Source organism: Monopterus albus, unplaced genomic scaffold (assembly GCF_001952655.1).
Source record: "Monopterus albus unplaced genomic scaffold, M_albus_1.0 scaffold49.1, whole genome shotgun sequence".
In the NCBI taxonomy this organism is placed as follows: domain Eukaryota; kingdom Metazoa; phylum Chordata; class Actinopteri; order Synbranchiformes; family Synbranchidae; genus Monopterus; species Monopterus albus.
Window position 1 is genome coordinate 2,143,926 of NW_018127929.1, and position 12,239 is coordinate 2,156,164.

The window sequence follows — 12,239 nt, forward strand, 5'->3', positions numbered from 1 at the left end:
TCAGTCCTTCGCAGGAGGTAGGTTGAACTGCTGTTACTTTTACAACTACTTTCTTTCATTTTTGGCTGTTTCATCCTATTACAGCGCATGTTTGAAATGTTTATTTCGGGGTTTTACCAAACATTTGGTGCTTTGTAAGTGCTTTTTATGCCTTATGTGTCCAAAATATATGACAATAAAATCATTAGGCTAATATATCTTCAAATAAAGACTCTGCTTATATTAGACTGTATATAATTTCCTACAAATTATTATTATCACACAAATTCGGAGGAAGTGTTTCATTTTTTCCGACGTGACAGCTAAATTGGGGGCATTTTGAACCAATCACATGTAGCCCAGTCCGCATTCTCCCCCCAAAAAACTTCTCAAATATTTCTTTCCCAACGTTTCCCTGACTCACTTGTTGCTGTTTTCTGCATTTCCCTCATTTTTACTGCTTTTATTTCGAGCCATTTAACGCGTTAACCCTTTCAGAGCTCCGAGACCTCGCGTTTAGAGGCTTGTTAGGCGTGTAACTGCCGCTGATTGAAAGGCGCGGGGCATTAAATTCATTTGGTTAACTTTGTGCTTGACCTGGGAAAGTTTCCACTTAAGAGAGAGAGAAAGGTCTCCTTTCTTTGAGATGTCCTGGGTTTTTATCCCGCATTCATCAATCTCCGGACAGTCTCTTTTCCTCTCTTGGCAGCTATGGGGCTCCGGAGCTTTTCTCTTTCTCTCTCCTAAAAAGATTTGCTGTTCCTCGCATAATGCACCGTGAAGGCTAAATCTAATGCTATTCATTGCATGTCAACCATCTAATCGCCTTTTCATTTTTTGTTGCAGAAATTCCTGAGTCTTTTAAACAAGTCCTTTTTCATTCAGCGCAAATTTATTGCTACAAAGTTCTTAAAAGGATAATGAATTTCGAATTAGCCGTTTCTTTTCCAGTAAACTTTAATGAATATCACATCTGAAGCATGACAAATCACTGGACACTGGGCAGTAGAGGATCATTTAACCCCCGTTTGGCTGGGCTTTTTTTTTTTTTTTTTTTTTCCACCCCACTTTTTAAAAAAAAAAAATTGATTTTGACATTAAAGAGGCGCGCCATTTTTTCCCTTTCTTTCTCCTTTCTGGTGCGAATGAAAATGCTTTCCAAGGGGGTTTCTCTGGACAACAAAACTTTCAATTCAACCAGATAATCGAATTAAACGGAAGATAACGTGCAGCTTAATATTTCGTGACTAAAATACAATCCAGTCAATGTCTGCTTACAGGACGTTTTCAGCTTTCCCGGTTTGACATCCACTCACACTGCTCTGCAATACTTTGACCACAAACATCTAGATTCTCTGCTTTATCTGAGTTTATGTGGAGTTTCAGTTTTTTTAACGTCTATTTCAAAATCAGTTTGAAGACACAGTCACTAAACGGATCACATTGTGCAGACCTTGTTAGAATTAGAGTTTTCACTTAGCAAGATGACGTTTCTCTGTTTGCAGAGGTGCAGAAGTTGTCCAGCCTGGTGCTGCCCAGTGAGGTGGTCATCGCCCAAAGCTCGATCCCTGGAGAAGGTTTGGGCATTTTCACAAAGACCTGGATCAAAGCCGGAACCGAGATGGGCCCTTTCACAGGGAGGATTTTGTCCCCTGAAAACGTGGACCTGCTTAAGAATAACAATCTTATGTGGGAGGTGAGCTGAGACGCAAAAGTTTCTGATGCAGTCTAGAAATCATTTATTCAGCCCATGGCCTTTAATACACCACATACTTATATATGGGGCCTCTATCATCCTGATGCATGAAACCTTTCTAGCTTGCTTCTTGTGTTTTATTATTGTTGTCCTTGCTGTGTGCGCTCAGGTGTTCAATGAAGACGGCACGGTGCGTTATTTCATCGATGCCAGTCAGGAGGACCAACGCAGCTGGATGACCTACATAAAGTGTGCCCGGAACGAACAAGAGCAAAACCTGGAGGTGGTGCAGATCAGCAGCAGCATATTCTATAAGGCTGTGGAGGTGAAAACTTAAGCTATCATTTCTTACCAGAAGGCAGGGAACGCACCTTTTAGGTGCAGAATAACTTGAAGCTAAATGAATATGATGAAAACCCTGCTTTCATTTGAGTTTTTAAGCACTTTCAGTGAAAACAACATTGGTTCATTTTGGGTCTCTCTCATTTTCAATACAATAAGCATGTTTCTAGCAGCAGCTTACAAAAATAATAAGCCTATTGTGGAATTGCGCAGCCTGACTTTGGGATGTTATTGGCCAACCAAAATTAAATGTCCTTCAGAACAGCCCCGCCTGCTGGTCAAAATGAGAATGGAATCTGTGGTATCTATAGTGAAGCTGAATACGAGCACTAAAGCAGCAACTAGATGAAATCATACTGATTAACTGATCTTTGCTCTTTTTGTCCCTTATTTAGACCATCCCACCAGACCAGGAGCTTCTTGTCTGGTATGGAAACACCCACAACACATTCTTGGGAATCCCTGGAGTTCCTGGAACAGATGAAGATCACCAGAAGAAAACCAGGAATGGTGAGTCATTTTAGGGATACAAGGGCTCTTGGTTAATTTTTTTAATATGTCGGAAGTTTTTCTGTATGCCTCTGGGGAGCATCCCCCATCTGAGACAAACCTAAACTGAGAAAACTTCAACTCATGTCCCTCCCTTTTCTTCTCCTAGATGACTCCCATTCATGTGACGGCCTTTCCTCGTGCTCCCCCCCTTCTTCCATCACTACCGCGGGCCGCATGCGCTGCGTCATTTGCCACCGTGGCTTCAACTCCCGCAGCAACCTGCGCTCCCACATGCGCATACATACTCTGGACAAGCCCTTCGTCTGTCGCTTCTGCAACCGCCGCTTCAGCCAGTCGTCCACGCTCCGCAACCACGTCCGCCTGCACACCGGCGAGCGGCCCTATAAGTGCCACGTGTGTCAGAGCGCCTACTCCCAGCTGGCGGGCCTGAGGGCGCACCAGAAAAGCGCACGACACAAGCCGGTGGCCCCGGGAGCCGACGTGGCCTCCCAAGTGTCCCCTCCTCCCCCACAGATTACGAACATGCCTCACCAGCAACAGATGCCCCTGGTGCACCACATCCCTGCCATGGTGCTATGATGACAGAAACACGGAGAGACAGTCAGGTAGAACAACGTTGCACTTTAGATTAGAGCTGTAGTGGAGAAAGGAGCTCCGGCATGAGGAAACAAATGAGTTGTTGTGATAGTAAGGCATCTCACAAAGACATTTCAATTTGCTGCATTATTTGTATTCGTTGTTTCTTTGGCTATCATGTGGTCAAAGTTCCAGCAGAAGAATGTTTTAATTTTTTTATTTTGGAAGCTAAAATATAATGAAAAACTATTATTTGCAAGGCTTGACAATTTGTTATCAGTTCTTCTCTGCATAATCCTAAGAACTGAACAAGTGTCATATAGGCTACCACTAGAAATGTGAGACTAGACAGATAATTTCTAAATTTTGATTCATGTTTATTGTGCATCACATCTTCACCAGCTCAGGTAAAAAGGTCGTTCAGTCAGAGTACACTCAGTACAAACCACCAGTGTTCATAGTTTCAGCTGCATCGCTCCACACTGTAAACTGAAATTGTCACTTTAACCTTGTACAGACTGTATACTTTGGAGAGTTCTGTAATTGTAAAATTGTATTGTATTCTACTGTACATGTGAATGTAAATACATTTGTGCTTTCTTCTGTTCTAAATAAATGATATGATATGATATGACATGGTTTGAAACATTATCTGACACATTATACGTCACTATCCAGTATGGTGAATTTCATCAGCAGAGGTCTGCCTTTGTTAAACAAGAGCAAGCATTATAAACTGTAGAGAGAGTAAAATCCAGACCCGAGGTTGAGGACAGCCTCTCTGATTGTGAGACTGCATGGTGTTATGGTTACATATTTACTTAACTGTAGTTTTAGCAAAAGAAAAAAGACCTGAAGAATGTTTGAAATAGTGTCAAAGCTGATTTCATATTATATAGCATCACTGGGCCTTGTGAAGATTTTGCCCTTGGCTGCTCTGGTGTCCACTCACAGTCCAAACCCAGAAGGTGCTCTGGAATGTTGCATTAAGTGCATTGAAAAGTCTTAAATGTTGCAGGTGTGAATCCATTTTTCTGTTCATGAGTGTTAGCTCTGTGCTTGACCAGATTACTGAAAGGGCCTGATGGGCAAAGCCCCCACAAAACAACCACAAAGAGATGCAAAACTAAAATAAAAAAAGACGAAATGCCACATACTGCAGAAGTCTCTTTGAATCTGTGGCTTATGTTCTTATGTGAGAGAGTTAGGGGTGCTTTTTACATGTCTATGTCCATGCATGGGTCCATTGTCTCATCATTAGCCATTGTCTGTGATAGACTGACAACTTGCCCAGGGCATGCATGTATTAATTAGCACCCTGCCTTTGTATATAAGAAGTCATTTATCTCTAATTATTTCTGTCTTGATTTACTCAATCGATTTGCTCCTGCAGTTGTTTTGACTACCACATGATGGTGCCATATATTTAGGAAAAGAGTCTTACAAGAAAAATTAAGCTCCCAAAGGGACAGCATGAAGAAACTTTGATGACAGATAATCATGTGATCTTGAAAGACTTTTATTCAGTTTAATAGATGAATGTGCTCTGCTGACCAGGCTGCATTTTCATCATGAAAATTATTGAAGTAATTCACTGCTGCACTTGTCGGATGTCAGACATTATCCAACTTCCCAGCAGGGAGTTTTCAGACATGTCGTCATTATAACAACTGCAGAGCAACACAGATCAACCTGGAGCTTGTACCCAAGCTTCATGGGTAAATGACCAAGGAGGGGATGTGTGGATCCCTTCTGTTCATTCTGCTGGGTGGAAATGGGGAGGATTTTGAGTGAATGGTGTTTCATTGGTGGACGTTGTCCAAATATTTTGTCCTGCACAGTGGAGAAAACAAGAGAGTTGAGCAAACAGCAGTCACTTTTTCAAAATGGTGTTATTTAATACAGTGTTTAGCACCTTTATACTGGTCTAGTCATCCTGTTACTCTCCTGTCCTGTGAGGAGCCACAGCAGGAAACTATCCACCTAGCCACATTGGACAGAGCTGAAAAAAAACAGAGTGAAACACAAAGGAATTCTTCTTTTTTTCTGAGTGTTGTTTCAGCCATATGCTGCCAAGTCTTTTCTGCTGAGATAAAGGCTGTGGCAGGTAACCTGATGCCACCCCTATCAGGTTTATCACAATTTTGTTTTATACACTATCCAATGAAGCATTTTCATGATTTAAGTTTTTACTTCAAGACATTTGTGAAAAGAAAATTATTTTCCTTGTTTATAACACATGCTATATGCAAAATGTTTAAAACCTTTTTCAAATTTGTATGTATAAAAAAATTTTAATACTTACCAGAGAATATTAGTCACAGCATAACTCCACTGTAAATGTTATTGTTTATGAGTTAGTGATGTTGTCCAGTTCTGCTAGTCCCATGTACTGAAGTCAGTAGTATTTTGTATGTGCCACTGACACTACAAGCCAAGGACACAACGTTTTGAAGTCAGGCTCCAATACGTCACTGTCTGATGCCCACTGTGGTGTCATTGAACTGAGAGCCACCGGATATATAATGAATAGTATTATTTCATTAGTATAAAAACGAGTGATTAAAATGAGATATTTCCACTGACCAAACATAAGAAAACTGTGTATAAATATATGACAGGGTACTTTTCATACAAAAAATAATAATAATAACCAAAATACTTAAGTAATATATTAGTATATTAGTTAGTATATTATTCAAAGCATGTTTTTTGTTGTACAAATACACGTGCTTAAGTAGAAATCTGAGGTACTTTTTATTTCTTTTCTATACATTTCAAAGAGGAAGATTATTCTACTGTCCTGAATTAATACAAAATAATTTAGTTACTTTAGGCTACTTTGTAGATTAAAATAATGAATAAAATTACCCAGCAGTATATAAAGTAGTGAAAATTAGCCCCACCTTATTCATCTGCAACATTGACTGATGTACACATTAATGCATCACAACTTAAAATCAAGGAATATCAATTACCCTGATATAGGACAGTTTGCATAATAAGTAGATCTACTTTTCCTTTTGGTACTTTAAGCATATTTTTATGCTAATACTTTTGTACTTGTACTAAAGTGAAATTTTGAATTCATGACTTATCCTAGGCTACTCGTGTGTTATGGTTACTTAACTAAAATCGGAATTATTCTTCTGTTGGTTCTTTAGTATTTGGGCTATAATCCGACCTTTTCAAAAAAGAAACGCAAAAAAGACAACTAGAACCAGAAAACCTGATCCTTGTGATGCTTTTTTAAAAACAGACAAAGAGCTTGCGAATCTTGGTTCCACAAGATTCATTCATAATAAATAAATACTGAATCGATTGAGTTAGCCTTGCTGTAGCGAGAATGATTCTGTCATCTCTTAGTAGAGTCTTGTTGTTTCGCCGCTGCTAGAGGATTGTTGTAATTTTTCGAAGCTAGCATTTAGCGCTAGCTAGCTGTTTGATTTTCTCCTCAAACCATTTTGATCCAGCAGGTGGGTCACAGTTTATGTCAGTAACTTTGTACTGGGCCATGATTAACTCATGCTGCGAAAGCATTCATATATAAACGCAACTACTTGTGGAAAAAATTAAATGTGGGTAGGCGTAGCTAAAAGTTGACAGCAAATGTCAGCTAACAGGCAAGTTAATAAGTTAGCTTGCTTAACGTTAGCTTGATAGACATCTCTGCAAACTAAGATTTTAGGTCATTTTGACCTGCAAGCACATATAACGCCCGGTTATTATCAGACCTTTAGCTTGTTCAGGCTTTGTAATTCAGTAACGCTAGGGAGGCTAGACACTTTGCTTTCCGTTTATACACAAATATTACGTTGTAAATGTTACGCTCAGCGACCAGAATTTCCATGTTAGGTCATTTTACAAGACTTTGTTCAGCAAAGAAGAGCTGCGTAAAAATACTCTTGAGTTATATAAGGGTGCTTATTACTTTTTTATAGAGTGTAGTTCCTAATAATATGCGAGTGTTTTAGCTATGTTGTAATTGAGGGAACACCAAGCCAACACTTCACTGCTCCAGCAGCCACTTAGCAGAATCGTAATTTTTGTGATAACTATGAGAAAAATATGAGTTGCAGCCTTTGGGTTTATTGTCTGTTTATTGTCTGAGTACTTGGATGCACCGAAATGCCTACTAACATAATGATAGTATTTTTAATGTGATGCTCTGATAGCCCAGGAGCCCAGAGTGACCCGTAGAACTGTGCACCTTTGATTTTATTGTCTTTTATATTAAACGATAACAAATCATCATGGTATGCACCATTCCATATGTGGCATGTAGAGCAGCAGTGATTAGTCGATTAAATACTTAGTTTGATCAAAAGAGAATGAATCTGCAATTATTGTGATAATTGATTAATAGTTTCACTTATTTTTCAAACAAAATGCCACAATCATTTCTGATGTCTTTCACAAAAACATGTTAATTAGAGAGTCCAGTATTGGAAACTGTTTAAAAATGTTTAGGTGGGTTGTGTACTGTTGATTGAATAAAGCAAGATGTAAAACAGCACCTTGGGCTACTTAAGGGGAAACAGTATGTTTAGGATTTTTATTTGCTTTCATATAACATCATGCTCATGTACTGTATGCGTGTGCTGCCCAGGATGTTAGTATGGAGTGTGGCCAAGTTCTGCCAGACAGCCTGGTTTTGGAAATTTTCCTGCATCTGCCCTATGATGCTGTGCTGAGAGCTGGTCTGACCTGCAGACAGTGGCTGGCTGTTTCCAGAGATGAGTTCCTGTGGAAGGAGCTGTTCTACAGCTACTATCGTATCCCGCGCGCTGTACCCCGGCACCCTGGTAAGTCATTACAATCATACCTTTCACATGGGAATTCAGAGTCAGTTTCTGCAGTTATTTATCACATGTATGTGGATCTTTAGGCCAGTTGCAAATTTAAATAACTTTATATTTATCTTTGTGCAGCGGCTGTGTCATGGTACAGGGAGTTCAAGCGTCTGTTTGACTGTATCCCCTGTGTGGAGGTTCAGACACTGAGAGAGCACAGTGACCAAGTCCTCCACTTGGCATTTTCTCACAGGGGTCATCGGTTCTCCTCCTGCTCCAAAGACTGCACTGTTAAGGTAAGGATCAAAGCATTACTGGATCTTATTTTCTTATTTCCTACCAGCACAAAAAACTGATTGTATTCACCATTTGACTGACTTACTTAACAAAACATTAACAGCAAAACAGCTGTTGAAATCTGCCATAACTATTTTTTTTCTCTAGTCAACTTATCTACTATCTTACGCAGGGCAGAAAGCCAATGGATGCAAGTTTGTGCCTTCTTTATGTATATTTATTTATTTAAAATTATAGCTTTTCTTGATACTGATAGTAGGACTTAGAGATATAGGAAAGAAGTATAGGAAAAGGAAGAGGTGGGATGACATTTAATAAAAATATTTGTCTTGTAATCAAATCTCAGCAGATCCATCAGCAGCTGTCTTTCTCCTTATCATCCCCTGATTTATTTCCAAACATGTCTTCCTCCTCCTTGTGTGCAGCTGTGGGACACAGAACGGCCAGATGGTAATATCTCACTGGTGCACAGCACCAGCATGCGGCAATACAACTGGGGCTACACCCAGTTCTCCCAGTTCAATGCTGAAGACAGCCTGCTGCTCGTGTCTGGTGTTTACCTGGGCCCACACCACTCCTCCTCTGGGGAAATCGCTGTTATCAGTCTAGGTAGGAACTACACAATGGTCATGTGTCATCATCTTTTTGTTGAGGTCTCTTAAAGATTAGTATTTAAAAGTAAGTAGTTGTAGGAGTAGTAAGTAGTGATTTCTACATAGTTTACACACTAGAACTTTTCCTCCCACAAACAAAAGTTATCGTTACATGTGATAAGGAAGGATACAGCGCTGTTTTTTTCATAGCAATTTTGTGTACATGTACCTGCTGCTACTCTCCTCATTCTGTGTAACCTGACAGAAAATTACACACTGTTGTCACGTGTGAGGAACAAGCCGTACGATGTGTTTGGCTGCTGGCTGAATGAGACCCACCTGATCTCCGGGAACCTACACTGGATAGGCAATATGACGTCCTGCTCTGTGCTCTGGCTTAATAAAGCCTTCCAGGTGAAACCCAGTAAAACAGCTAAAGCTTGTTAGTCAGAGGTTTTCCTCACCAAGTGAAGATTTAGCAGCTACAGGAATAATATTTTTGGTTTGTACTGTGATGTGGATTTTTTTTGTTTTGTTTTTGAAGAACCTCTGAGCAGCTGCCCCCCACTGGTTTCTTTGCTCTATAGTTGCACTGAGCATTGACAGCACTATGTTTCAAGCTGGAATAATTTTTTTTACACAGTCTGAAAAAAACAGGCTTTTTGTTGAGTATTGAGTGAATTAGATTTAACATCCTGGGTATGATACAGTGGGTACGGAAAGTATTCAGACCCCCTTAAATTTTTTGCTCTTTGTTATATTGCAGCCATATGCTAAAATCATTTAAGTTCATTTTTTTCCTCATTAATGTACACACAGCACCCCATATTGACAGAAAAACACAGAATTTTTGACATTTTTGCAGATTTATTAAAAAAGAAAAACTGAAATATCACATGGTCATAAGTATTCAGACCCTTCGCTGTGACACTCATATATTTAACTTAGGTGCTGTCCATTTCTTCTGATCATCCCTGAGATGGTTCTACACCTTCATTTGAGTCCAGCTGTGTTTGATTATACTGACTGGACGTGATTAGGAAAGCCACACACCTGTCTAAGACCCTACAGCTCACAGTGCATGTCAGAGCAAATGAGAATCATGAGGTCAAAGGAACTGCCTGAAGAACTCAGAGACAGAATTGTGGCAAGGCACAGATCTGGCAAAGGTTACAAAAAAATTTCTGCTGCACTTAAGATTCCCCAAGAGCACAGTGGCCTCCATAATCCGTAAATGGAAGACGTTTGTATGGCAGAGTGGCCCGACGGAAGCCTCTCCTCAGTGCAAGACCCATGAAAGTCTGCATGGAGTTTGCTAAAAAACACCTGAAGGACTCCAAGATGGTGAGAAATAAGATTCTCTGGTCTGATGAGACCAAGATAGAACTTTTTGGCCTTAATTCTAAGCGGTATGTGTGGAGAAAACCAGGCACTGCTCATCACCTGTCCAATACAGTCCCAACAGTGAAGCATGGTGGTGGCAGCATCATGCTATGGGGGTGTTTTTCAGCTGCAGGGACAGGACGACTGGTTGCAATCGAGGGAAGGATGAATGCGGCCACGTACAGGGATATCCTGGATGAAAACCTTCTCCAGAGTGCTCAGGACCTCAGACTGGGCCGAAGGTTCACCTTCCAACAAGACAATGACCCTAAGCACGCAGCTAAAATAACGAAGGAGTGGCTTCACAACAACTCTGTGACTGTTCTTGAATGGTCCCGCCAGAGCCCTGACTTAAACCCAATTGAGCATCTCTGGAGAGACCTGAAAATGGCTGTCCACCAACGTTTACCATCCAACCTGACAGCACTGGAGAGGATCTGCAAGGAGGAATGGCAGAGGATCCCCAAATGCAGGTGTGAACTTGTTGCATCATTCCCAAAAAGACTCATGGCTGTATTAGCTCAAAAGGGTGCTTCTACTAAATACTGAGCAAAGGGTCTGAATACTTATGACCATGTGATATTTCAGTTTTTCTTTTTTAATAAATCTGCAAAAATGTCAAAAATTCTGTGTTTTTCTGTCAATATGGGGTGCTGTGTGTACATTAATGAGGAAAAAAATGAACTTAAATGATTTTAGCATATGGCTGCAATATAACAAAGAGTGAAAAATTTAAGGGGGTCTGAATACTTTCCGTACCCACTGTATATAGCATGTAAGACCATGTATTTCCAGGTCTGCATTGCTTGATCAAAGAAAATGTAAAATGAAAAATATTCCACATCTTCCACCACATCTTTATTCCCTTTCATATTTTCCTTTTGTCCAACAGGATGTTGAATCAGAGAACGTCAATGTGGTCAAGCGCCTTTTCAAGATCCAGAACATCAACGCCAGCACTATCCGCACAGTGATGGTCGCCCACTGCCGTCGTCATGACAACCCAGACTTGCTGCTGGACTATGAAGCCCAGTCTCAGGCTCAAAGGCAGAAAGGGCAGCAGCAGCAGCAGCACCAGCCCCTCCTCTTTGACCTGGGAACTTCCGGCAGTGAGGAAGAAGAGGAGGAGGAAGAGGAGTGTTACAGGGAAGCAAGGTGTCATGGCTTCTCCACTGCTCGCCTCCACCAGCCCACCATGTCTGGTCTGGATCACGTTATAAAGGTGAGCTAGGTGTAACATTCAGGCTTTTTGACCCATTTTTTTTTAAAAGTACTGCTCTTCATTCTGGCTTGTTTTTGTATTATGTACCTCACTGGTAGAGTCGTAAAAAGGCAGGATCCAGGGAGTTGGAGATTGAGACTCACGTGGCTGAGATGATGGGTAGAGCACATACGAAAGCACCGGATGACAGCCTCATCGAGGCGTCTGAATGCGGGGAAGGAGAGGATAAGACTTATTTACTCTTCACCACTGGCAGCCTTACATACTCCCCACACCAGATAGGTATGATTGTTTCCAATCTGCAGCAACAAACCGTGCGGATACCATGTATGCATAATGCAACAAACTAATGAAACACATTGCTGTCAGACATTTGTTCTCATATGGTAGCTGCTCTTCCTTTTCAGGCATTAAGCGGATCAAGCCCGACCAGATGACAACGTCTGAAGAAGAGCGGAGTTCGGATGAGTTTTTTGATTCCCTGGACCATGTCATTGATATACATGGACACATCATTGGTATGGGCCTTTCTCCAGACCACAGGTAAGTAATATAATATTGCTTTAATGTCTTAAATACACTATGTGCCCACATATTCAGTGACAAGACAAAGTGTGAAGATCTTCTGCATTAATTGGTCATAAAATGTGATCTGATTTCCATCTAAGTCATAAATATAGACAAACACAATGTGGTTAAGCTAGTAACGCACAAACAGTTACAATCTTTTTTTTTTTTGTCTTTATCAAACATGGCTAGTGCTGGTGGTAAACATAAGTGACCCCTTGGTCACTTTCATTTTCTCCCCTCCATATACTTTTGGGCATGTAGTGTAGGACCGCCCT

General features: G+C 40.6%; 2 protein-coding genes and 1 long non-coding RNA gene across 3 annotated transcripts in view; 2 read left to right on the forward strand and 1 right to left on the reverse strand.

The window, feature by feature from the left end:
• prdm12a (PR domain containing 12a) overlaps nucleotides 1–3,690 on the forward strand; it is a 4,126-nt gene extending 436 nt beyond the window's left edge. Inside the window, exons 2-6 of the mRNA XM_020600846.1 lie at nucleotides 5–17; nucleotides 1,485–1,675; nucleotides 1,845–2,000; nucleotides 2,413–2,527; nucleotides 2,676–3,690. Of these exons, the coding sequence (XP_020456502.1) occupies nucleotides 5–17; nucleotides 1,485–1,675; nucleotides 1,845–2,000; nucleotides 2,413–2,527; nucleotides 2,676–3,109 (909 nt within the window). The 3' untranslated portion in view covers nucleotides 3,110–3,690. The remainder of the gene's footprint in view (nucleotides 1–4; nucleotides 18–1,484; nucleotides 1,676–1,844; nucleotides 2,001–2,412; nucleotides 2,528–2,675) is intronic.
• A 1,074-nt stretch (nucleotides 3,691–4,764) lies between these two features.
• Nucleotides 4,765–5,515, reverse strand: LOC109960597 (uncharacterized). Its single transcript, XR_002275029.1, has 3 exons — nucleotides 5,412–5,515; nucleotides 5,022–5,108; nucleotides 4,765–4,939 (listed from the first exon to the last, which is right to left on the reverse strand). It is a non-coding gene; the product is annotated as an uncharacterized LOC109960597 (long non-coding RNA).
• Nucleotides 5,516–6,462: 947 nt separating this feature from the next.
• The window catches only part of fbxw5 (F-box and WD repeat domain containing 5), a 9,907-nt gene continuing 4,130 nt past the window's right edge, over nucleotides 6,463–12,239 (forward strand). Inside the window, exons 1-8 of the mRNA XM_020600947.1 lie at nucleotides 6,463–6,582; nucleotides 7,716–7,911; nucleotides 8,038–8,195; nucleotides 8,622–8,805; nucleotides 9,055–9,203; nucleotides 11,065–11,394; nucleotides 11,493–11,676; nucleotides 11,802–11,937. Coding sequence (XP_020456603.1) covers nucleotides 7,725–7,911; nucleotides 8,038–8,195; nucleotides 8,622–8,805; nucleotides 9,055–9,203; nucleotides 11,065–11,394; nucleotides 11,493–11,676; nucleotides 11,802–11,937 — 1,328 coding nt within the window. The 5' untranslated portion in view covers nucleotides 6,463–6,582; nucleotides 7,716–7,724. The remainder of the gene's footprint in view (nucleotides 6,583–7,715; nucleotides 7,912–8,037; nucleotides 8,196–8,621; nucleotides 8,806–9,054; nucleotides 9,204–11,064; nucleotides 11,395–11,492; nucleotides 11,677–11,801; nucleotides 11,938–12,239) is intronic.